This window comes from Anomaloglossus baeobatrachus, chromosome 7, assembly GCF_048569485.1.
Source record: "Anomaloglossus baeobatrachus isolate aAnoBae1 chromosome 7, aAnoBae1.hap1, whole genome shotgun sequence".
In the NCBI taxonomy this organism is placed as follows: domain Eukaryota; kingdom Metazoa; phylum Chordata; class Amphibia; order Anura; family Aromobatidae; genus Anomaloglossus; species Anomaloglossus baeobatrachus.
The window spans coordinates 99,525,821-99,552,899 of NC_134359.1; the positions used below are offsets into that span (position 1 = coordinate 99,525,821).

The 27,079-nt window shown below is 47.8% G+C and overlaps 1 protein-coding gene across 2 annotated transcripts in view; it reads left to right on the forward strand.

The window, feature by feature from the left end:
• Positions 1-27,079, forward strand: part of BARD1 (BRCA1 associated RING domain 1) — a 74,284-nt gene that overhangs the window by 18,341 nt on the left and 28,864 nt on the right. For both annotated transcript variants that reach the window (XM_075318947.1, XM_075318948.1), the window contains exon 4: positions 20,128-21,116. In XM_075318947.1, the coding sequence (XP_075175062.1) occupies positions 20,128-21,116 (989 nt within the window). The remainder of the gene's footprint in view (positions 1-20,127; positions 21,117-27,079) is intronic.

Genomic DNA, 27,079 nt, shown 5'->3' on the forward strand with positions numbered 1-27,079 from the left:
CCCGATGGCTCCTTAAGGTTCTGCAATGACTTTAGGAGATTGAACGAAATATCCAAGTTCGATCTCTACCCCATGCCCAGAGTGGATGAGCTGATTGATAGGCTGGGACAGGCGCGGTATTTTACCACGCTCGACCTGACCAAGGGGTACTGGCAGGTGCCACTGACGGAGTCCGCCAAGGAGAAAACCGCTTTTGTTACGCCGGAGGGTCTCTTCCACTATGTTGTCTTGCCTTTTGGGTTACATGGCGCTCCAGCCACGTTCCAGAGGTTGATGGACTTAGTGCTGGAACCCCACCAGGCGTATGCATCAGCGTACCTTGATGACATCATTATTTACAGCTCCGATTGGCAGACCCACTTGGAACAGGTACAAGCGGTGGTGGACGCGCTTCGAACAGCCGGATTGACAGCCAATCCCAAGAAATGTGCGTTGGGACTCACGGAAGCCCGCTACTTGGGCTACGTGATAGGCCAAGGAGTGATTAAGCCCCAAATTAACAAGGTTGAGGCGATCCAGAAGTGGCCTAGACCCCTGACCACGAAGCAGGTTAGGGCCTTCCTGGGTATCGTGGGATACTACAGGAGGTTTGTAAAGGATTTTGCGGGACTATCAGCCCCCTTGACGGACCTTCTCAAAGGCAAGAAGTCCGTCATGGTGCGCTGGACTCCGCAGGCCGAGGACTCCTTCCGGGCCCTGAAGGGGGTCCTGTGCGGACAGCCCGTTCTTGTACACCCTGATTTCCGGAAGGAGTTCATAGTACAGACTGACGCCTCAGAGGTCGGCCTGGGGGCAGTGCTGTCTCAGGTGGTTCAGGGGGAGGAACACCCCGTCACCTTCTTAAGTAGGAAGCTCACCCCTCCCGAGCGGAATTATAGCGTAGTGGAGAAGGAGTGCCTGGCGATCAAGTGGGCCTTGGAGTCCCTACGCTATTACCTGCTGGGACGGCAGTTTCGCTTGGTGACGGATCACTCTCCACTGGTCTGGATGAGGTCCGCCAAGGAACGGAATGCCCGGGTTACCCGGTTGTTCCTTTCTCTGCAGAACTTCCGGTTTACGGTTGAACATAGGGCCGGTAGGTTGCAGGGCAACGCCGATGCCTTGTCCCGCGGCCCGTGTTTGATGGCGGGAGTTCAACCCCGCACGCTTGAACTGAGGGGGGGGGTATGTGAGACTGTGACCGGGGTTATCTATGACGGCCGGTATGTCTCGCCCCGGTTGTGCTCACTCCATGATGGAAAGTAAATCCACTCTAGGGTTAATCCTGTTTCCCTACAGGCTGAAGGAAGGGTTAAATGGAAACAGGAACGAGGGCAGGTGTGCCGGGTGTGAGGGAGTGAACAGAACTCCCTGAGCTCTCTGCTGGAGAGGCACATGTATATATTGTTGTGGACTTTTTTTTGTTTGGACATTAAAACCGTGTGCTGTGAACCTTAATGCCTGGATCCCGTGTCTTCTGCAGCGCAGCCGACCGTGCTACCTCACAGCTCATTACTGTGGTTACCATTCAGTTATATATTGATAAAGTACATGGCAGAGCTGGGGTTTGCTCAAAGAGTGCGGTCTTGCTCCTTAAGGCCAGTGACACACGGGGGACTACTCCGATCCTCGCATGACACTGCGGCTCGCGCTGGCAGCATAGCGGGAGCCGAGTGTCACTGCGACTGAGGTCCAATCATGCGATCGGACCACAGCTGCGGGAGGAGGGGTGGGCCAGCGCTGAGGAAGAGGAGCGGATTTATCTCCCTCTCTCCTCCGAGGCCGGCTATTGCCATTTCTCGCTCTGCACTCGCGGTATACTGGTGTAATGCGAGTGCAGTGTGATTTTTCTCTCACCCCATAGACTTGAATGGGTGCGAGAGAAACCAGGATCGCATTGCACCCGCAGCATGCTGTGACTGTTTTCTCGGTCCGATTAGGGCTGAGAAAATAATCGCTCATGCGTGCTGGCACATAGGTTAATATTGGTCCGAGTGGAATGCGATGTTTTATCGCATTCCACTCGCTCAGATTCTCATGCCGTGTGTCTTAAGTCTTACAGTAAAGGTACCGTCACACTAAACAACTTACCAGCGATCCCAACAACGATAGGGATCGCTGGTAAGTTGCTAGGAGGTTGCTGGTGAGATGTCACACTGCGACGCTCCAGCGATCCCACCAGCAACCTGACCTGGCAGGGATCGCTGGAGCGTCACTACATGAGTTGCTGGTGAGCTCACCAGCAACCAGTGACCAGCCCCCAGCGCCGCGTGGAAGATGCTGCGCTTGGTAACTAAGGTAAATATCGGGTAACCAACCCGATATTTACCTTGGTTACCAGCGCACGCAGCTACACGTACAGAGAGCAGGGAGCATCGCACACTGAGCGCTGGCTCCTTGCTCTCCTAGTTACAGCACACATCGGGTTAATTACCCGATGTGTCCTGCAGCTACATGTGCACAGAGCAGGAGCCGGCACTGACAGCTGAGAGTGGCGGATGCTGGTAACGAAGGTAAATATCGGGTAACCAATGACAGGGCTTCTTGGTTACCCGATGTTTACTATGGTTACCAGCCTCCGCAGAAGCCGGCTCCTGCTGCCTGCACATTTAGTTGTTGCTGTCTCGCTGTCACACACAGCGATCTGTGCTTCACAGCGGGAGAGCAACAACTAAAAAATGGCCCAGGACATTCAGCAACAACCAACGACCTCACAGCAGGGGCCAGGTTGTTGCTGGATGTCACACACAACAACATCGCTAGCAACATCGCTGCTACGTCACAAAAGTTGTTCCTTAGCAGCGATGTTGCTAGCGATGTTGCTTAGTGTGACGGGGCCTTAAGAGTGGCTGCCAGGCGGTTGTGGGGTCCCGCTTTTTATGCTGTAATTGCACTAAAAGTTCAGGCTGAATTTTTACTAGAACGTTGGGCCCTAATAGTATGGGCGTCACCTAATAGGCTGTGGGCTTATGACTGTGTTATCGGCATGTGTGAACAGCGCTCTATGCAAGCCATCAGTGTGCAGTTTTATTATCCAGCAGTCGCCCCCTCCATTCCATGGAGGTGTGTGCGTGTGTGTGTGTGTGTGTGATTTGCTCCTCCTGCACCTGTGATGCCTCCACTTAGTGGGGGTTTAGCTGAGTCCTGGTAGCGTATTAGTTTTTGGCCTGGGTGATGTACACACTGCAGCCCATCTTCGCTGTAAGTAATACCTTTCAGGAATCGGATGATAGTTAAATCACCAATCTTGGCTGCCCACCATTTCATTATATGGAAAGGGCATCTCCAGACCGGTGAGAGGTGCTGTTTACGCCTCTGCCGGAGTGTCCCATGGTTGTAGGGTGCGGCCTTTCCGGTAATGTTGGCTTCCTATGGTCTGTGATTGCACATACACTTCAGTTTAGGCCGGATTCTAATTCAGACTCAAACTTTTTTGCCCTGAGTTCTTATTTGAGAATCTGCAATCCCTTCCGCCGTGGCTTCCGGCTTCAGCCTTTGTAAATACTTGTTTGCTTGGTTATATATAACTTGTTTTGCACGTGCGACATTTCACATAATGGCTAAAGACGAGTTTGTAAACTGCTGCCTTTTCTCTTTTCGTCTCGAAAGCAAAATAATCATTCCACAGTGAAGGCTAAAATTGTTACCCAGATGGCACCAAACCATTTTCCTTTTTGATTTTTTTTTTTTTTTTAATAAGAGAAGCGTTTATCAAAGAGATTTCTCAACTTCTGTTGGTAATGGGAAATAATTTGAAAGGCACACAGCGTGGATCATTATAGTTCTTTGATGCAGATTAATGGCAGCTAAAGCAGCGTTTTGTAATTGCTTCATTTTGCCGTAGAGTTTTTGTTACATTACGATAGTAGCAGAACGCCGCGTTAGTCTTATAGATTTTACATACATGAAGGAGAGGTTTGGATGGCTGCCAATTTACCAAGGAAAATCCTTTGGTCTTGAAAATGGCATCGCTGTTTTATGTATTGGATTTTTTTTTAAAGAGCCTATGATTTTCCTAAAAATGTGAAAGTAAAATTAAAAAACCAAACGCTAATTAAAATATTACATACTGTGTAACCTCATTTACTGAACGAGTAGAAAACGTGATCAGCAAATACACCTCCTGCCACAGCAATGCAGACGCTTCAGGAAATGTGGGGAATTTAAAGGGGCTTTCCCAACTAGGCATCTCCTTCAGATTGTGCAAGTCCCGATGACCTGCTGCTCTTGATCCTTTGCATCATTTCATGTAAAGAATATGCCTACAACTGTAAACATTTGGTTTTAATTTTTATCATGAAGCAAACCACAAATAGGAAAAAATAACTGAAAACTTCAGTGTGCATAACTATTCAACCCCCCACCCCCCTAAATTTAGTACTTTGTAGAGCCTCCTTTTGCAGCACTTACAGCTTTAAGTCGCTTTTGGATAAGTCTTTTCTGAGCTTTCCACATTTTGCCACTGGGGTTTTTGCCCATTCCTAAAAGCAAAACTGTTTCCATTCCTTCAAGTTAGATAGTTTCCACTAGTGGACAGCGATCTTCAAGTCTGACCACAGATTCTCAGTTAGATTACAGTCTGGACTTTGACTAGTCCACGACAATACATTTACACATTTCCCCTTAAACTACTCGAGTGTTGCTTTAGCAGTATGCTTTGTGTCATTGTTTTGTTGGAAGGTGAAGTCCTAGTATCAAATCACTGACAGACTGAAATAGGTTTTGCTGAAGAATATCCCTGTATTTCACACTGTCCAACTTTCCCTCAATTTGGAGCGTTTTTTCCTATCCCTGTTGCTGAAAACCATCCCCACAGCATGATGGTGCGTGCCACCACCATGTTTCACTGTGGGGATGGTGTTCTTGGGATGATGAGTTGTGTTGGTATGGTGCCAGACGTAGCATTTACCCAAGAAGTTCAATTTTGGTCTCATCTGACCACAGCACCCTCCTCCACACATTTGCCTCTCCCACATGTCTTTTGGCAAACTCAATACAAAGTTTCCAATTTTTGGCTGTAAGTAAAGGCTTTTTTTCTTGCCACTCTTCCATAAAGGCGATCACTATAGAGTGTATGGTTTATTGGGTCCTGGGTTCAAATCCCACCAAGGACAACATCTGCAAGGAGTTTGTATATTCTCCCAGTGTTTGCGTGGGTTTCCTCTGGGTTCTCCAATTTCCTCCCACACTCCAGAAACATACAGATTGGGGCTCACAAGCTAGAGTCCCTATGAGGATAGTGTTGCCAATGTTTGTAGTGCTGTGGAATGAACAGCGCTTTATAAATGCTTTTTTATTATTATTATTATTATTATTATTATTATTATTATTATTATTATTATTATTATTATTATTATTTATTATTATTATGGTTGTATAGACAGATACTCCAGTCTCTGCTTGGGAACGCTGCAGCTCCTTCAGGGTTACCTTTTGGTCTGTCTTGCCTCTGTGATTAATTCCCTCCTTTCCTAGGCTGAGTTTTTGTGGATGGCCCTTTCTTGGCAGGTTTGTTGTGGTACCATGTTCTTTCCATTTGATAATGGTTTTTAGTCTGGCACCAGAGTCTGATGGTGACTTTGTTGGCCATGATATGAGTCAGAATCTTGCACCGTTAATATTAATCCAATAAGAGGACATTTGTTAACCACTACATAGTTAATATAAGCTAATTACATCTTTGGCATTGTCTCTTGTGTAATCACTTTTATACAAGTTAGATCAGCACAATGGAATTGTGGTATCCTATTTTAATATTTCTAATAAAGGTTATATTTTATCAATATAGTCCACAATGGTCAGTGATATTTTTCTATTTAGTTGATTATTATTATTATTATTCAGTATAATGTAATACAAATACACTTTTGTTTTTACTCCCATTTTTCATGAGCTGAACTCAAAGATCTAAGACTTCTTCTGTGTACACAAAAGGCTTTTTTATCTCAAATATTCACAAATGTGTCTACATTTGTGTTAGAGAGAACGTCTACTTTGCTGAGAATTCATCCTTCTCACAGGTGTGACATATCAAGATGCTGATTTGTCGGCATGATTATTGCACAGGTGTGCCTTAGGCTGGCCACAATAAAAGGCCAATCTAAAGTGTGCAGCTTTACAGAATTGGGGGAGGTCCGGGGAGATTTTTTTATATTTTTGTTCAGGGTAGTTAGGTGGCTGTCTGTGATATTACATAGTTACTTAGGTTGAAAAAAGACCTGGGTCCATCTAGTTCAACCTTTCTCCACCAGTTCTATATTTTGTCACTAAGTCATTTATAACCGACAATGTTGTGTACTGAGGAAATCATCCAGCCCTTTTTTAAAAGCTGTTATAGTATCTGCCATTACTACCTCTTGTGGTAGTGTATTCCACAGTCTGACTGCTCTAACTGTAAAGAACCCTTTCCTATTTAGCTGTCGGAATTGCTTTTCTTCCACTCGCAGTGAGTGCCCCCTGGTCTTTAGTACTGTCTTTGGAAGAAATAAGTCATGTGCCAGTCCTTTATATTGACCACACATGTATTTATACATATAAATGAGATCTCCTCTGAGACGTCTTTTTTCTAAGCTAAACATATCTAACTTTTTCAACCTCTCATCATATGGGAGGCCTTCCATTCCTTGTAATAGTCTAGTTGCCTGCCTTTGAACTGACTCTAACTTCTGAATGTCCTTTTTAAAATGTGGAGCCCAAAACTGGATCCCATATTCCAGATGTGGCCTTACAAGTGATTTATAGAGGGGTAACAATACGTTGGGATCACGGGATCTAATCTCTCTTTTTATACACCCTAGAATCTTGTTTGCTTTTGCATCTGCTGCCTGACATTGAGTGCTGCTGCTCAGCTTATTTGTAATGGGAATACCCAAGTCCTTCTCCTGTTCTGTAGTCCCGAGTTTACTTACATTCAATATTAACTGCGTATATATTAAATGGATGTACAATATGTAACAAAGGTGACACTTTGATACAATGGACAGTAGTCAGTGTGCAGCTTGTATAACAGTGTAAATTTGGTGCCCCCTAAATAACTAAATTCACAACTATTAATGTTTAAAACACTGGCAAGAAAAGTGCATTCACCACTAAGTGAAATGGCCAAATTGTTCTTGATGTCAATATTTTTGTGTGGTCTCCATTATTTTCAAGAACTGCCTTAGATTTTCACTTATACAAGCTGCACACTGACGTACATTGTATGGGGTACTTTCACACTTGCGTTGTTTTCCTTCCATTACAATCCGCCCTTTTGGAAAACAGCGGAATCCGTTAACGGATTCCGCTGTTTCCCATAGACTTGTATGGTTGACTGTACCAAAAGGACCTGCGTTGCTTCTGCTGGGCGACGCTCCGTTGCTTCCGCCCAGCGGGAGGAACGCAGCATGTAACATTGCTTTGAACAGCGGAATCCTCTGGATTTCACTGCGCATGCTTTTTTTTTTTTTTTAAATCACAAACTTTATTTTGGCTCGCGGTGGCCGAACGTTCAGCTGAGCCGCCGGCATGCCCGGGCGCCGGCAAGTGACAGCGCTCAGCTGAGCGCCCGCCCGCCGGCATGCCCAGGCGCCGGCAAGTGACAGCGCTCAGCTGATCACCCGACGGCAGGCTGCAGGGACTGATCAGCTGATCACCCGGCGGCCGGCTACTGGGAGCGATCAGCTGATCGGCCGGCTGCAGGGAGCGATTTCAGCTGATCACCCGGCGGCTGGCTACTGGGAGCGATCAGCTGATCACCCGGCGGCCGGCTACTGGGAGCGATCAGCTGATCGTTCACAATAGTCTCCCGCCGGTAAAACTGTAAAAAAAAAAAAATCAGAACGGATTCCGTTGTTTTGCAGCATCCGTTGTATCCGTTGTGCCACTATATGCAACACATCCGTTGCATCCGTCACACAACGCAATGCAACGGATACCGTTCAACGCAAGTGTGAAACTAGCCTATCAGTGTCATATCTTCAGTGTTGGTTGATACACACGGCACATCTGGGGTGGTGCTCAAGTAGGGTCCAAAACCGTCTCAAGTAGATGTAGAAACTTGACACTCATCATAAATGTGAATAGTGGTCTTTTATTGAGAAGAACTTGTAGGACCATAACAAGCACAGACGTTTCAGGCAAAGACCTTCATCAGTGTGCGTGCAGGGGGTCCTCAGAAGGCTTGGCAACTGGCGTAGTCAGGTATGACGCAGTGTCTACTGCTGTCTGTGGCAATGCCACATACCTGACTACGCCAGTTTTCAAGTTGCTATACCTCAGGACCCCCTGCATGCACAGTGATAAAGGTCTTTGACCGAAACATCCGTGCTTGTGCTGGTCCTACACGTTCTTCTCAATAAAGACCACTATTCACATTTATCTTGAGTGCCAAGTTTCTAAGTCTACTATATCTTCAGTGTTGTCCCATGAAAAGATATAAAATATTGTATTTACAAACAATTTGAAGGGTGTACTCACTATTTTGATATATACTGTGCGTATAATAAATTAGTGTATATTTCATGGTAGATGGATATATATGAAGTCATGGCCGAAAGTGTTCACACTTGAAATTGTTCCAAAAAATTAAGCATTTTTCCTGGAAAATTATTGGTTACACGTTTTGTCACACGTTTATTTCTTTTGTTTTATATTGCAACAACCCAGGAAAACTAAACTGGGAGGGGGGAGGTGAAAAAGGCAAATTGGACATAATTTCACACAAAACCCCCAAAATTAGCTGAACAAAATGGTTATCACCTTTCCAAAATTGTGGTTGAACAACTTTCTTTCAGGCATGTGATGCTCGTTTAAAGGGAACCTGTCACCAGAATTTTCGCTATTAAACTAAAATGAACACTAAAAGTGTTCATTTTCATAGATGCGGCCGCCGCCCTCATGTTCCGTAGTGCTCCTGAAGTCTCGCACATGCGCAGTGCCAGTATCGCAGGACTGAGCACTGTTTTTCAAATCGCGAGCGCCGGTGATGTTATTGCGCAGGCGTGAGATTATGGGTGGGTACTTGGATGATGCTGGTGATGACATTCACAGCACCGCCCATAATCTCGCGCCTGCGCAATAACATCACCGGCGCTCGAGATTTGAAAACAGTGCGCAGTCCTGAGATAGTGCCACTGCGCATGCGCGAGACTCCCGGAGCACTGAGTAACATGAGAGCGGCGGCCTAATCTATGTAAATGAACACTGGGTGACAGCAAACAGCGGCAGGAGGGGTGATAACTGACAAAATACAGCCCGTCCCCGGGGCCAACAAACCTCATTACCAAAGCAAAAGGTAATATTTTATAAAGTTGTTATGTAGGTCTGAAAGGGGGGCCAGTAGCAAGATGAACCTTTTATAGAATGCAGCCCAGGAGCTGCAGAAGGGGATTCTTTTAGTTTAATAGCGAAAATTCTGGTGACGGGTTCCCTTTTAAACTCGCCTGTGGCAGTAACAAATGTGGGCAATATGAAAATCACACCTAAACCCAGATAAGGGGAGAAGTTGACTCAATCTTTGCATTGTTTGTGCCACACTAAGCATGTAGAACAGAAGACATTTTTTTTTTTTTTTATTCATTATTGATGAAGACTGTTCTGTTTAAAAGGTTGGCTAACTTAGCATTTAGGAAACTCATGAGCAATAAAAACAAATAAGTGTGAAAGTGTTGATAATCGTGAAAGGGTTTGTCATAGCAATACATTTTATATTATTTCTGCGAGACATTCAAATGGATTTCTGTAAAATTGTCTATCTTATAGGGTGGGCTACATATGTTAGCACTGCTGTTAAGGCTGCTTTACACGAGACGAGCTATCGTGCAATAGATCGTCCGAGTCACGGTTTTTGTGACGCACATCCGGCATCGCTTGCGACATCGGCCTGTGTGACACCCCCTAGCGACGCAGAATCGCTCACAAATCGTGAGTCGTGTACTCGTCGCTAGGTTTCATAAAATCGTTTATGAAACATGGCACCGGTTGTTCATCGTTTCCGTGGCATCACACGTTGCTCCGTGTGACACCCCGGGAACGATGAACATCAGTGTCCTGCGGCTCCCGCCGGCTTAATGGAAGGAAGGAGGTGAGCAGGATGTTTACAGCCCGCTCATCTTCGCCCCTCCGCTTCTATTGGCCGGCTGCCGCGTGACGCCGCTGTGACGCCGAACGTCCCTCCCACTTCAGGAAGTGGACGTTCGTCGCCCACAGCGAGGTCGTCCGGAAGGTAAGTGCATGTGACGGTGGTTAAACAATTTTGTACGCCATGGGCAGCGATTTGCCCGTGACGCAAAAACGACGGGGGCGGGTACGATCGATTGTTCAATTTCACAATCGGTCGTCCCGTGTAAAGCAGGCATTAATGTGGCTTCCTCTGAACAGCTGCAGGAATTGGTTGCAGCGTTCTTTATACTTTCAGGAGCACCTCTACCTGTAATGTAGCTCATAGCAGAACAGTCCTATATAAGTAAATGGGACTGAGCTGGAGTACCAGGCAAAGTGCTGCTGACGTTACAAGCTGTTCCTGGGGATCATTGCGCCACATGGAGCCGTCAGAGTAGACCAGCGGGGGTCTGACTCTTGATCTTCGAATTTTTATAGAAACTGATAAATTGTTTTTAAACTTCCCGCAGGCGTATTAATTTTGCAGCATTTTCGGAAGGTCACAAGAGACACTGGAATATTCAGTCTAACAATATAAATATTTGATTACAGCCCGGTTTTTACTGTAACTGGTGCTCACATATCAGGCCAAAATATGTCTTGAAATATTAATACATTTCTTACAATAACAGCTGATGTGAATCCTTATAGAGCTGGCAGCGAGCGTCTCGTCCTGGCAGGTAGCGTCCTTCTGGTCTGTGCCCTGAGACCTTGAGTTGCCAGAAGAAGCAGCAAAGTGACAGAGCAAACTCAGCATTAATCCTAGCACCATTTCTAAAGGATAGGCGGTGCTGCCTGTCACTAATGCCCTGGGGGTGGGCTGCATTCAGCCGTGGTGTCTTAGTTTTAATGTGTTGAAAAGGAATTTTTTCTCGATGGACAACAGAATATACATTAATAGGGTTCTGGGGTATATTAAGTATGCAAATTTTTTGAGGTTTGTTGTGTGTTTTTGTTTTTTTTTGTAATATCTCAAATTTTTGTTTGTCTATAATGTCATTATTATTTTTCTTTATCGTTCCTTTGGGAGACCCAGACCATGGGTGTATAGCTTCTGCCTCCGGAGGACACACAAAGTACTACACTTAAAAGTGTAGCTCCTCCCTCTGAGCTTATACACCCCCTGGTAGCCAGTCCTAGCCAGTTTATTGCTTTGTGTCAGGAGGCATACATCCACACATGCATTCTCATCTGATTTGTTTGACTTTTGGAAAGAGTTTGAAGAAAAGCGGGTCCATGTCTGGACTCCCGGCATGTCCCTTCTCACCCCACTGTGTCGGCGGTGTTGTTAAGGTTGATTTACAAGGCTGCAGCCTTACATGCCGCGCTCCTTCACCATCCCTTCTGGGCTCTGGCTTGAAGTGGGAGCCAGCACGGTCTCCATGCCTGGCAGGAGTCCGGTCTCCATCCACAGCCCCTTGAGGATTCTGTTGGACCGGAGCACTCATCCCCAGGGACATGGCCCTGCGTCTCAGCAGCTAAGTACCTGAGACGTTTATGTTGAGGGTCCCGGTTCTTTATTGTAAGGGGAGAGTATGCTGTATGTGATTGTTTTTAACTTTTCCGGCGGGTTCTCTAGCTTTTGCCTGAGAACCGCGCCGATGGTGCCTGATTGTCGGCCTCGCCGCTTAAATTTAGGCCCCGGCTTCGCCGGAGGCCTAGTTTCATTTTCCTGCCCTCGCATGTCACTCATGCAGAGGGACAGGTTCGGCTCCTCCCGGCGGCCGTTCTACACAGGGGAGGGACACTCCCCACTGCTGGGGCGTCCCTCCTTCCCTGCAGGTCTCTATAGCCCTCCAGTTCCCGCTCTTTTATAGGAACGCCTCCTAGTCCCGCCCCCTCTCTCCATTTCTCAGGCAGAGTTCACTCTGCTCTGGGACATCCTGCATTCTGCATCTCTGCTGAGGTGCTGCGACTGGGGGACCGGGCTTCGGGATCTGGAGGGCACACAACACCGCGCTCAGCGGTCTGGTAAGCCACAGCCGGTCTCCGGTTGTGGACCTCTGTATATTCTCCCTGGGGTTTATTCTCTGCAAAGCCCCCACTCCAGCAGCATGTCTCACACAAGGACTGCATGCACTGCATGTAAGCTCTTGCAGCCTGAGCCGAGCATTTATCCACACTGTGATGGTTGCTCTAACTTGGCGGTGCCACAGCCTGGAGTCTCACCCCCAGTGGTCTCTCAGGCTGCTGCTGCACCTGTGACTGAACCCCCGGCCTGGGTAGAGTCCTTTTTCTAGGTCCATATCCCAGTCATTTGCTGAGTCCATGGGACTTTTGTCCAGGACTTTGATGAATATGCATCAGCCTCCCTCACAGGGTGCCTCTAATACTCTTGACAGAGGACTCCTATCCTCTGACCTCCGTCCATCGGAGCTCACGGAGGATTCATCATCTGATCCCAGACCCCGTCCTTCTAAGAGAAGGCGCAGGGTTTCCTCCCCCTCCCCATCCCACGGCTCTGTCTCAAGAGCGGACTCTCAAGATGCTGAGGATGCCCTCACTGGGGGCTCGGAGGCTATGTATCCCATCGATTTCTCTGAGGGTGACTCAGATCTTAGTGATTTGATTGCTTCTATTAATTCTGTGCTGGATCTCAATCCGCCAGTGTCAGAGGAGCAACTCTCTTTGGCAGAAAAGCACCAGTTTACCTCGCCTAAGAGAGTAAAGAGTGTGTTCTTTAACCACTCCAGTTTTCAGACCGCTGTGACCAAACCCAGGGCCTGCCCTGACAAACTCTTTCCAAAGCATGGTTTTGATGACCGGTTTCCATTTCCACCTGAGGTGGTCAAGGAGTGGTCTCACTCCCCAAAGGTAGACCCTCCGGTGTCTAGGCTCTCAGCCCGGACCGTTGTGTCGGTGGCTGACGGCACCTCACTTAAGGATTCCACTGACCGTCAGATTGACCTTCTGGCCAAATCTGTGTATGAAGCTGCGGGGGCCGCGTTTTCCCCGACTTTTGCAGCAGTGTGGGCTCTCAAAGCCATCTCTGCTTCTCTAGAGGAGATGCATTCCCTCACCAAGGAATCTATGCCTGAGATGGTTACCTTAACTGCTCAGGCTTCAGCTTTTTCATCTTATGCCATGTCTGCCATGCTAGAGGCTGCTCACCGCACTGCGGTGGCTTCAGCTAATTCTCTTGTTATCCGCAGGATTTTGTGGCTTCGAGAGTGGAAGGCAGATGCTTCTTCCAAGAAGTTTCTTGCTGGGCTCCCTTTTGCTGGTTCACGGCTGTTTGGTGAACAGCTGGATGAAATCATTAAAGAAGCTACTGGCGGGAAGAGTACTTCCATGCCACAAACCAAGACCAGGAAACCCGCCCAGGGTAGGAATCAATCGAGGTTTCGTTCCTTTCGTTCCTCCAACTGGTCATCCTCTAAGCCTTCCGCCTCGACCGCTAACTCAGCCAAGGATCAGAAATCCAACTGGCGCCCAAAAGCGCGTCCACAGAAGACCGCAGGAGGTTCTGCCACTAAGGCAGCTTCCTCATGACTCTCGGCCCGCTCCAGCCACGTCCTTAGTCGGTGGCAGGCTCTCCCACTTTGGCGACTCTTGGTTAAAGCAAGTCTCCGATCAGTGGGTGAGAGACATCATATCTCACGGCTACAGGATAGAATTCTCTTCCAGCCCTCCAAACAGATTTTTTTTCTCTCAACTCCCCCCTGCTCCAAGGCCGCCGCCTTCTCGCAGGCCGTGACGTCCTTGCAGGCAAACGGAGTGATTGTCCCAGTTCCCGCTCAGGAACGGTTCAGAGGTTTTTACTCAAATCTCTTCCTAGTTCCAAAAAAGGACGGTACCTTCCGGCCCATCCTGGATCTCAAGCTTCTCAACAAGCATGTCCGGGTGCGGCATTTTCGCATGGAGTCTCTGCGATCAGTCATTGCCTCTATGACCCAAGGGGAGTTCCTGGCGTCCATCGACATCAGAGATGCCTATCTACATGTGCCAATCGCAGTGTCACATCAGCGTTGGTTACGTTTTGCGATAGGAGAGGATCATTGCCAATTCGTGGCTCTCCCCTTCGGGTTAGCCACGGCCCCTCGGGTATTCACCGAGGTCATGGCTGCAGTGATTGCGGTCCTGCACCTCCAGGGGTTAGCAGTGCTTCCTTATCTGGACGACCTTCTGGTCAAGGGTACATCCAGCGCAGACTGTCAGCGGAGTGTTTCGCTCACTCTCGCCACCCTAGCCCAATTCGGGTGGATTGTCAATCTTCCCAAATCCACTCTGACTCCGACCCAGAGTCTCACGTACCTAGGGATGCAGTTCGAGACTTTGCCGGCACTTGTGAAGTTGCCCTTAATCAAACAGCAGTCTCTCCGGCTAGCGGTGCGCTCTCTCCTGAGGCCCCGCCATTATTCCCTCAGGCGCCTGATGCAGGTGCTGGGTCAAATGGTGGCCTCCATGGAGGCGGTTCCCTTTGCCCAGTTCCATCTGCGTCCTCTGCAGCTGGACATTCTCCGCTGTTGGGACAAGCGGCCTTCCTCCTTAGAGGTTAGTGGCTCTGTCGCCACGGACCAGGAGCTCTCTTCAGTGGTGGCTTCGACCCCTCTCCCTGTCCCAAGGGCGCTCCTTCCTGACTCCATCCTGGGTGATTCTCACCACGGATGCCAGCCTATCCGGCTGGGGAGCGGTACATCTCCACCACAGAGCACAGGGCACTTGGACTCCGTCTGAGTCAGCCCTTTCAATCAATGTGCTGGAAACCAGAGCTGTGCTTCTAGCTCTCCTAGCCTTTCACCACCTGTTGGCGGGCAGGCACATTCGAGTCCAGTCAGACAACGCGACAGCGGTTACCTACATCAATCACCAAGGCGGGACACGCAGCCGCCTGGCAATGTTGGAGGTCCAACGCATTCTTCAATGGGCGGAGGACTCCAAGACCACCATATCCGCAGTCCACATCCCTGGCGTAGAAAACTGGGAGGCAGATTATCTCAGCCGTCAATCCGTGGACGGTGGCGAGTGGTCCCTGCACCCAGCAGTGTTTCAGTCAATCTGCCGCAAGTGGGGCACTCCGGACGTGGACCTAATGGCATCCCGTCACAACAACAAGGTTCCGGTTTACGTGGCTCGCTCCCACGATCCTCAGGCCTTCGCCGCGGACGCTCTGGTTCAAGACTGGTCCCAGTTTCGTCTGTCCAACGTGTTTCCCCCTCTAGCTCTCTTGCCCAGAGTCCTGCGCAAGATCAGAATGGAGGGCCGTCGAGTCATCCTCATTGCACCAGACTGGCCCAGGCGAGCTTGGTATCCGGACCTGCTCCAACTGTCCGTGGAGATGCCGTGGCATCTTCCGGACCGTCCAGACCTGCTCTCGCAAGGTCCGTTTTTCCGCCCGAATTCTGCAGCGCTCAAATTGACGGCGTGGCTCTTGAGTCCTGGATTTTGACGGCTTCTGGTATTCCTCCTGAAGTCATCTCCACTATGACTCGGGCCCGTAAGTCTTCCTCCGTCAAGATCTATCACAGGACTTGGAAAATTTTCCAGTCTTGGTGTCGCTCTTCCGGCCATTCTCCTTGGCCATTCTCGTTGCCGACCCTTCTGTCTTTTTTACAGTCCGGTCTGCAGCTAGGACTGTCCCTCAACTCTCTCAAGGGACAAGTCTCAGCTCTATCAGTGCTGTTCCAGCGGCGTCTCGCCCGGCTGGCTCAGGTCCGCACCTTCATGCAAGGTGCGTCTCACATCATTCCGCCTTATCGGCGGCCCTTGGATCCCTGGGACCTTAACTTGGTCCTCACGGTATTGCAGAAACCCCCTTTCGAGCCCCTTAGGGAGGTTTCTTTGTATCGGCTTTCTCAAAAGGTGGCCTTTCTAGTTGCCATATCTTCTCTCAGGAGAGTCTCTGATTTGGCTGCGCTCTCCTCAGAGTCACCTTTTTTAGTTTTTCACCAAGACAAGGTAGTTCTCCGTCCGACCCCGGACTTTCTTCCTAAGGTGGTCTCTCCCTTCCACCTTAACCAGGATATTTCCTTGCCTTCCTTCTGTCCGGCCCCTGTTCATCGCTTTGAGAAAGCGCTGCATACTCTAGATCTGGTGCGTGCTCTCCGGATTTATGTGTCTCGCACCGCTGTGATTAGGCGGTGCACCTCTTTTTGTGCTAACCACAGGGCGGCGCAAGGGTCTCTCTGCTTCTAAGCCGACCTTGGCCCGTTGGATTAGATCGACCATTTCGGACGCCTACCAGAGTACTCAGGTGCCTCCCCCGCCGGGGATCAAAGCACACTCGACCAGAGCTGTCGGTGCCTCTTGGGCTTTTAGGCACCAGGCTACGGCTCAACAAGTCTGTCAGGCTGCCATTTGGACTAGCCTGCATACCTTTTCGAAGCACTACCAAGTGCATGCTCATGCTTTGGCAGATGCGAGCTTGGGCAGACGCATCCTTCAGGTGGCTGTCGCCCACTTGTGAAGTTAGGCTCCGTCTACTTCTTAGTTTTTTCTGTTTATTCCCACCCAGGGACCGCTTTGGAACGTCCCATGGTCTGGGTCTCCCAAAGGAACGATAAAGAAAAATAGAATTTTGTTACTTACCGTAAATTCTTTTTCTTATAGTTCCGTATTGGGAGACCCAGCTCCCTCCCTGTTGCCTGTTTTCTTGTTCCGTGTGTTATCACCGGCTGTTGTCGTGGACAGAGTCTCCGGTTGTTCCGGTTCTTACTCGGTTCTACTTGTGGGTGGCTATTCTCCTTCAGCTTTTGCACTAAACTGGCTAGGACTGGCTACCAGGGGGTGTATAAGCTCAGAGGGAGGAGCTACACTTTTAAGTGTAGTACTTTGTGTGTCCTCCGGAGGCAGAAGCTAAACACCCATGGTCTGGGTCTCCCAATACGGAACTATAAGAAAAAGAATTTACGGTAAGTAACAAAATTCTCTTTTTTTTTATTATACATGTGTCTACATTAGGCATAAGACACACTGCATGAAAATCGGAGCGAGTGGAATGCGATAAAACATCGCATTCCACTCAGACCAATATTACTCCATATGCCAGCACCCATGAGCGATTATTTACTCAGCCCTAATCGGACCGAGAAAATAGTCGCAACATGCTGCGGGTGCAATGCGATCTTTGTTTCTCTCGCACCCATACAAGTCTATGGGGCGAGAAAAAAATTGCACTACACTCACAGTACAACGGTGTACTGCGAGTGCAGGGCGAGAATGGCAATAGCCAGCAACGGAGGAGAGAGGGAGATAAATCCCTCCCTCTCCTCCGCAGCACCGGCCCGCCCCCCGCAGCTGTGGTTTGATCGGACCACAGTCGCAGTGACACTCGCATGACACTCGGCTCCTGTTGTGCTGCCAGCGTGAGCCGAGTGTCATGCGAGGATCGCAGTAGTGCCCCGTGTGGCCCCGGCCTTATAGTGTGGAAAAACAGATTAATAGATTATTTTTCTCAGTGTTTTGTGTGAATTTAGTGTAAAGAGGGAAAAATATTATAGTATGTGCACAAGACCTCCGAGGTGTTTGTCAACCCAGTGAGTTTTTCAGGAGGATGACTCTTCAGGACAAGTCAGCGTCTGTTCTCCTGAAGTGTGATTTTTGTCGTCTGCTCAGTCGTGTGTCTTGTTTATATTTTGGGTTTTTGTTGCTTTTGTAGGGCTTGGGGGAGGTTGGTTTTTTTTTTGTCCCCCTCTCACAAGTTTGTTTTGGACGAATTAGTGAGTAGCATCGAAGTAGGATCCATCTGCAGAATGATCAGGTCACTTCTTTTAACTGCTCTGTGTCTTTGTAAACCTGAATTAGGGTACTTTCACACTTGCTTTTTTTCCTTTCCGTCACAATCCGCCCTTTTGGAAAACAGCGGAATCCATTAACGGATTCTGCTGTTTCCCATAGACTTGTATGGATGACGGATTGTGCCAAAAGTACCTGCGTTGCTTCCGCTGGCTGACGCTGCGTTGCTTCCGCCGGGCGGAAGGAACGCAGCATGTAACGTTTTTTGAGCGGCGGAACCCTCTATTTTTCACTGCGCTTGGTCATTTTTTTTTTTTTCATCACAGAAACTTTATTTTGTCTCTCGGTGGCCGAACGTTCAGCTGAGCGCCCGGCCGCCGGCATGTGAGAGCGCTCAACTGAGCGCCCGGCCGCCGGCATGTGAGAGCGCTCAGCTGAGCGCCCAGCCGCCGGCATGTGAGAGCGCTCAGCTGAGCGCCCGGCAGCCGGCTTTTGAGAGCGATCACCTGATTGTTCACAATAGTCTGCTGCCGGTACAACTGTAAAGAAGAAAAAAAAATTTTAAAAAAAAGCTTTCCGTTGTTTTGTACGCTCCGTTTCATCCGTTGTGCCATTTATATGCAACACATCCGTTGCTTCCGTCATATAACGCAATGCAACGCATGCCGTTCAACGCAAGTGTGAAACTAGCCTTATTTACAAGCCGCTCAAAAGACTGAACCGGTGTACAGAGTCATTTTTCCATTGCAGTGCAGATGTTCAATTTGTTTTAGTGTTTATTTAGCTATTTTTCAGGTGGATTACAGAGCATTCCTGCCTAAACAAGACCTGTACTAATATAAAGCAGCTATGTTCTTTTCAGCAAAGGCAGAGTTGGACATTGTATCAAGTGTTTGGCTCTTAGAAACCTATAGATCGTGTTACAGGATATCTCATCTACTTCTGGATTTCATTTAACAAGTATCTAAAAAATGAGCCATAGTAATCTTTTGTTTGTTTTTTTTAATTTAAAGGATTATTTACAATATGTAAGACAACCCCTTCATATTCCCTTTGTTCGCCTCCGTAAAAATAAATATGGCTATACACCCCTCTGGTGCAGCCGCGTTTCTAGCAATGTCTGAAGCCGAGCTCTTGGGGCCCATGTGACATTGTTGTGACACATGAGCCCCCCGACCAATCAGCACCGGCTTCCTTCTCACCGCCTTCGGATGTTTGATCAGGATGTGAGCGCAGCGCTGACTTCCTGCTCAAACATCCGAAGGCAAGGAGAAGGAAGGCGGCGCTAACTGGTCAACGGGCTCGTATGTCACAACAATGTCACGAGGGCCCCGGGAGCGCGGTGTCAGACATCGCTAGAACTGCGGCCACACTGGAGGGGAGTATAGGCTTATTTATCTTTACAGGGATGAGGAAGGCGAATGAGAAAGGGTTGTCCAAGTAGTGGACACCCCTTTACTGTATAATGTTCTTCTACATGTTGATGCTTAGTCGCCTTTATCCTTTCAGCTGCATCAGGAAACACAATTGTTTTACCAAAACAGCCAATGATCATTCTTCAAAATTGGCCATTTTGGCCAACTTTTTTTTATATATCTATTGAGGCCTTAATGGTGCTGTTACACATTCAGATAGCTGCTCAGTTTCTGTCCCATATGATCAAATCTGTCACAAAATCTAGTATGCGAGAGGCCATTGCAACAGATAGGAATGTTTTGGGTTTTTTTTTTAGGACAATACCATAGATTAGGTAGATGAAAATGTTGGTGTAAATGAATGACTGGAGGATGTCAATTGTCCTCCTCTGTGAAATCAGTCGTGTGTGTGTGTGTGTGTGTGTGTGTGTGTGTGTGTGTGTGTGTGTGTGTGTGTGTGTGTGTGTGTGTGTGTGTGTGTGTGCGTGCGCACTGAACCTTCACATGGTAAGAACTGTAGTTGTCTAGATAATAAATGCCAATCAAGACAATACATTAGATGCATATTTCCTTTTCTGATTCTCAATTTTACTTATTGTTACACGAAACATGAAAACCCTTTCCCCACTCATCATCTTGACGCCGTTTTATTCTATTGCCCTCTGTCTTGTACCATGTACTTGGCATTTGTGTATTTTTGTTGTTGTTGTGTTTTTGTTTTTTTTTTTTTTTATGAATCATATTTGAAAATTGCTAAATCATGACAATCCTCTCCGCGCAGGTAAAGTGTATTCCCATGAGTGCCCTATTTTCACACCATTTAAAAAGAGTACCGTTTCAAAACAATTTCTTCTATTGGAAACTAATGGTGCTTACATAAACTGCTGAAAATGACTTATAATTTTCATTTCTCTTACAGGAAATAAAATGGATTTATGTCAAGATGCATCACTCATAGAGAACACTACGGTAGGAGAATCTAAGAAAAAACAGATAAAGATGTGGTTTAGCCCCCGGAGAAGAAAGGTGAGGTATGTGCTGGAACGTGAAGAAAATGGACAACCGCTTCCATCAAACAGCAAACAGACTCCATTGGTGTCGGCTTACGAATTTGTCTCTTCTTCACCCAATGTGGAGCCTGGAAGAAAAAAGACAGTAAAATCTAGGAAATCCAAGAAGAAGCTGCTGAAGGACATTAACCAAAAATGGGGTATAGGAACTGACCACTTAAAGGAAAATGATAACCAGGAATCCAATAGATCGGTGTCCTTTTGCACTCCTCCACATGTTCTTTACACACCAGAAGACTTGCAAGAAAGCAATCAAGAATGTAAAGAACTGATTAAACAAAGTCCAGAAAAGATGGAGCTTGAGTTAGAAAATCATGAAGAAAATAACACTACTGAAATCAACAATTTGAAGGAAAGTCAGTCTGTAATTTCTGCCCCTTATACTGGCACAGGACAAGAAAATGACCATGATCTGAATGAAGAAAATGGACAAACCAGTCAGCCGGTGAAATCTGTGGAAGAACAGGCCAGCGGAGAGAAGTTGTTACAGTTTACAAGGCTAAAGAATATTTCTTCTGGAAGAACCAAGAGAGAGGGAACTCCTCTAAAACGCAAAGATTACCCGATTGTTTCCCCTAATTCCAGTGCAACAAAACGCCCAAGAAAAGCAAAGGTCGCCGACGATTCCAAGTCAGAAGATGATACTGGTGACCTTGGCAAAGTCAGAAATTCTCCAAGAGTTGAGACGACGCCTAAGAACCATTTTACACCTTTATCTCCTAAAGATGGTAGACGAAAGTGTCAACTTGGAACCAACGTTCAGACATCCCCAAGTAGTATTTCATTTATGAAGAAAAACCACAAGGGTGAGACAATGCTTCACGTGGCTTCCATAAAGGTATGATGTTTTTATCTTCATACTAGATATGGAGGTCTTTATTTGAGCAATAATTGGGGCTGGGGGTCAGATAACACTGAAGACTACATCCGCACAACCCCCTCACAAGGATTAGCCGTAGATATCTGAGACATCACTGAGGGCTGGGGAACGTCTCTTCCCCACTAACTATCCCCAGTATTGGGGGATCGTACGGCTCCTGCAAACCAAATCTGTCAACTTACGACATCTGTCATGTCTGAATGAACCTCACCTCACAGGCCCAGGATTCATCCCCCCCCCCCCCCCCCCCCGTCTAGGCAATGCTCTGTGAGCAGCACTAATCTGCACTCTTCTGGTGGCTTGACTGGTTTCAATTGTAGTAAGCGCTTAGTATGTGGTTACAATTCAAGCACAGCAAATAATATACCAGCTTTCAATATTCTTTTATACTTTCTGTACAACATTTCAATCTTTTGTCTTTTGGGTAGATATTTTTTTCTTTTTAAAGCCTCTAATTTTGAGCAAATGAATGGGAGACTGGATCCTGGGACCCCATGAATTGCTTAAAAGACCTCTCTAGAAGTGCACAGCTCTGGAGACACTGAGCGCGCACACAGCGGAGTACATATTCGCTAGAAAATTTGTGCCATTTTATTGTCTCCTGACCTGTGCACTTCTAATAGGTTTGTATCATGGTGTTCTCAGGACCCAGATCTGCTCAGAATTAAAGGGCTCGAAACATATAAAAAAAAATCTCCTCAAAGTTTTAGTCTTTAAGCGTTGCTGTACGGCATCGTCTGTTTTCTATTAATTTGATGTTTAGGTCATATAATCATCCTTGAAGGGGTTATTCAGGACAGTTTTAGGCCCCTTTCAGACGTCCGTGTTTCAGGTACAAGTGACATTTGTTTTTAACATGGATGTCACACTTACCCATATCATTCTGTGGTGTTAATCACACGGGCCACACACGCAGACATGTCCGTTTTTCTCCAGCAGCACGGGTGTCACACGGATCGCACACTGATATGATTCGTGTGACACGTACCAGAGAAAACACGGGTCTTTGAAATAAAAAGATTTTCTATATTCACCTGTATCCAGTGCTGTTTTCTTCAGCTCTGCTGCCTGCCGCTCCTGACCCCCGCTCATTATACTCATTGATTATTCACTGCACCTCGAACCTGGAAGCCAGAGCATCACGGGTACCGCATCGGGGACCGCATTGCTGGTGACAGGTGAGTATTCAGCAAGCAAGCAGTGTGTGTGCAGTGACGTCCAGGAGGTTATCAAAGTTCCCAATGAACTCTGTTAAATCCGTGAAGTAGTGCAGGTGTCGCCGGGGGTGTCATCAGGAGGTCATCAGAGTTCATTGGGAACTTGCGCACACACACTGCTTGCTGGATATTCATCTGTCACAAGCGATGCGGTGCTCTCACCGCAATGCTCCGGCTTCCAGGCCCTCAGTGCAGTAAATAATCAATGAGTAGAATGAGCGGGGGTCAGAAGCAGGAGGCAGCTGAGCCGAAGAATACAGCGCTGGATACAGGTGACTATATAAACTTTTTTATTCCAAAGACCCGTGTTTTCTCCGATAGATGTCACACGTATAACCATAGCGATGCGTGTGGCTTGTACCTGATTAAACACGGATAGCAAACTCCCCAATGCCTAACTGTAGGGAGCCACATATCACCAGTGACAGTCATGTGGTTTCTGGCTATAGAAGGTCACAGCATTTGGCTGTGCAGAATGGTCCCCGAATTTCCATTGTTCTTGCTGTCAATATCCATTGGTATAGGTAGATTTCCTGCTGGATTAATCTCTCCCCCTTTTGGACCGAGTAGGAGCTCGACTTCCTCCCAGCTGCTGATCATCAGCATTCTCTTGGTGCTTGTGCGCTTGGTGCTTGGAATTCTCTTGACTTCCTGCCTTAGGCCGGCTTCTCACTTGTGAGTTTATCGCAGTAGTGGAATGCGAGAAAATCTCGCATTACACTCGGACACATGTTATTCAATGAATCAGCTCTCTTCTGCGATTTTTTTTTTTTTTTTTTTTTTTCTCACTCCAAATCGGACTGAGAAAAAAATCGCAGCATGCTGCTTTTTGGCGAGTTTCACGCACGAGTCTCTCCAATGCAACTCTATGGGAGCGTGAAAAAAACCATGTCAAACGGACCGGCACTCACACCATCCTAGTGACATTCGTTTTTCTAAATACATTAATCGCATGTCTCTCAAAACACTGGAAATGAGTGAGGTCTCACAATGTCGGTCAATCATAGAGATTGACCGACATTGTGAGACCTCACTCATTTCCAGTGTTTCCCCTCTCCCTCTCTCATACTCACCGATCCCCAGCGCGGCGCTGCACGGCGTTCACACTGCTCCGGCGGCTTCTCCTCTTTTGAAAAAGCCGGTCGCTCATTATTCAATCTCGTATTCACTGCTTTCCCCGCCCACCGGCGCCTATGATTGGTTGCAGTCTGGTATTCTCAGGATGGGGAGCCCCCCATTATGGGGAGCCCCCCACCCTAACAATATCAGCCAGCAGCCGCCCGGAATAGCCGCATCCATTAGATGCGACTGTCCCGGGACTGTACCCGGCCATCCCGAATTGCCCTGGTGCGGTGGCAATCGAGGTAATAAGGAGTTAATGGCAGCAGCCCATAGCTGCCACTAAGTCCTAGATTAATCATGGCAGGTGTCTCCCCGAGATACCTTCCATGATTAACCTGTAAGATAAAGAAAATAAAGACATACACCAAAAAATCCTTTATTTGAAATAAATGACAAAAAAACAACCTCTTTCACCACTTTATTAAACCCCCAAATACCCTTCCAGGTCCGACGTAATCCACAGAGGTCCCTCGACGCTGTCAGCTCTGCTACATCGGAAGCTGACAGAGATCGGTCACCGACCACGACCGCTCTCTGTGAGCTCCCCGCAGCGACTGAAGTGAGTAGCGCTATCAGCGATGACGTCACTCAGGTTACCCGCGGCCTCAGATCTCAGTGGGAGGACTTCTGCTGTGGCCGCGGGTAACCTCAGTTATGGCACCGATGATAGCGCGGCTCACTGCGGTCACTCAGGGGATTTGCGGTCACCGATGAGACCTTCACCGGTGACCGAAAATCATGCCATGCCACTCAGACAGAGCCACGGGATGACAATGAATTTGGGTGACGTTCATCCGACTTCATTCTGATCGTGCGGCTCTGTCTGTGTCTGCTGTCAGCGGCCATGTAGCAGAGCTGCATGGCAGATGACAGCTGCTGAGAAAAAAAAGGATCACGCACGCATTACACACGCTCTGCTACCATGGAAACAATTAAAAAAAAGCATTGCACACTGACCTAACAAGAACTAAAATCGGCCGAGTTTTTTTCAGGCAACTCGGACCGATTTCACACGCATAGGTGTGTTTCCAGCCTTAGACTGGTGCTGGTGATATTTTTCTGTTCCTTCAAGCCTTGGTTGCAAGCGGGTGGCTTGTACTCCTTTTGATATCGTTGCTGAAAACTTTGCTGAACTTCTACCGGTGTCATGTATGGATAAGTACCGTATTTTTTGGACTATAAGAAGCACCCTGGTTTTAGAGGAGGGAAAAAAAAAATTAAGCAAAAAATGTGGTCATGACACACTGTTATTGGGTGAGGATCTGCTGCTTACACTTATGCGGGCTTCACATGGTACGATCTATCGTGCGATCACACGAGCGATCGTACCCGCCCCCGTCGTTTGTGCGTCACTGGCAAATCACTGCCCGTGTTGCACAAAGTCGTTTAACCCCCGTCACACGCACTTACATGCTGAGCAACGTCGCTGTGGGCAGCGAACATCCACTTCCTGAAGGGGGTGGGACGTTCAGCGTCACAGCGACGTCACACAGTGGCCGGCCAATAGAAGCGGAGGGGCAGAGATGAGCGGGATGTAAACATCCCGCCCACCACCTTCCTTCCGCATAGCCGGCAGGTGCCGCAGGTAAGCTGTGTTCATCGTTCCTGGGGTGTCACACAGTGCGATGTGTGCTGCCCCGGGTACGATGAACAACCGGCGCAAAGTAAAATAAACTTTTTTAAAAATAAACAAGGAGTACACGATACCCGATTTCTCACCGATTAGCGATCGCGCGTAGGTGTCACACGGGACGACATCACCAACGAAGCCAGATGTGCGTCACGAAAACCGTGACCCCGACGATCTATCGCACGATAGATCGCCTCGTGTGACGCCCGCATTATAGGGGTGATATCCCCAAATTCTCTACTAAGGTACCCCATCCTGGTAATGATCCTCCTGCCTTGTATATGATCCCCATCCTTGTATATATGTCCCTCATCCTGGTATATATCCCCATCCTGCTCATATACCCCCATCCTGGTATATGGCCTGCATCCTGTGGCACAGAAAAAAGTAAACGATTATACTCCCCTTTTCTCACTCCCTGCAGCATCGATCATCTTCCTGTCTGTATCAGCAGCAGCGCCGCTGACCTGTGTGGAGCCGTTCACCGTTCCCCTGTAGCATCACAATGTCCTCCTGTCTGCCGGCCGCTGATGTGTGTGGAGAGCGATGCGCACATGGATGACGTCATCCCTGTATGCACCGCTCTCTACACAGATCAGCTGGCCGTCAGACAGGAGGACATCGCGATGCTGCAGGGGAATGGTGACCAGTGAGTATACCGTACTTATTCACTGCGCCTCGCGCTGATGATGATACACGGGTAATGTCACACATGATCACTCCAGGCTGTAGTTGCCAGGGATGATCACGCGGGCCAGCTGCTAATTATGCGCACACCCCCTGCCCATCATCCCGCCAACCTGTCAACGCCGGCTTCAGCGCTGAGAGATGATGGGCGGGAGGATGTATGCATATGAAATGAGAGGGCCCACGTGGTCACGGCAGGCGCTGCTACAGCCTGCTCATTCCGCTGATGACCCGCTCCACCGCAGCACCTTCATTCCCTACAGCCCCATATTCAGACTATAAGATGCTTCCCCCCCCCCCCACTTTCCCCCAACATTAGGGGGGGGGAAAGTGCGTCTTAGAGTCCGAAAAATATGGTAGTTCATGCTTTTTCCTGTGTGTCCTCCTTGTGTCATCTATAGTGATTAGTGAGGTTGAAAAAGGGCTCATCCCATCCATTCCCTATTTAGGGCCCAGCATTAGGGATACCTTGGGTCAGCTATCCAGCTCGGTGCATAGGTTCCACACCGATCTAGGGTGGTGAAGGACCCCAGGGACTAGCAGTAGGTTTGGTCAGGGGTCACCATCTTCCCTCTCCCTAGACTCAGGGTTTCCCTTACCTTCCCATTCGCTTGGTACTTCTCCGTACCTAGCGCGCCACCACAGCATCCAACATCACTGATCTAATGTGTATGGTGGCTTTAAGCCAATAATGTGAATCTAAAGTCAGTCCATTGACGTATGGGCATTTTCTTTCCCGGTAAGACTTCAGCTCTTCATTTGCAAAGGTGCTATAAATGTGAATCTGTTTGTTTAGATAGATTACAATGGGTTAAAAAAAAATCTCCAGCGAAGTTTTCATTGCGGAGCTTTAATGCCGTAGTTATTCCCAGCTGTCAGATCTAAACTTCTTTTATGTGCAGCAATCGTTATCACGTTTTATGACCGTTCTTGGATGCTTATTACTTCCATTTTTGGCGTCTGATTTGAGTTAATTTAATCTTTTGGAAGGCAATGGGAGCTGCGCTTGATTATTGTGCGTTTTCCAGGAAATGCTCCATTGGTAAGAAAATTGGTCTGGAACTAGTCTGAGTCTCCAGGAGAATACTAAAAATTTTAAGCTGCTGCAATTAAGCTATCTGCTGCTATTGTGCGACTGACAATAACTACAATAACTGTGCAAGAAAGATGAATGAAAGTTGATAACCTGGCCCACAAGAACGCTTCCTGCAAGACTGCGGTTTCCAAATTGATTTCCAAAAGTTTGACATTTCATTTAGTAATCT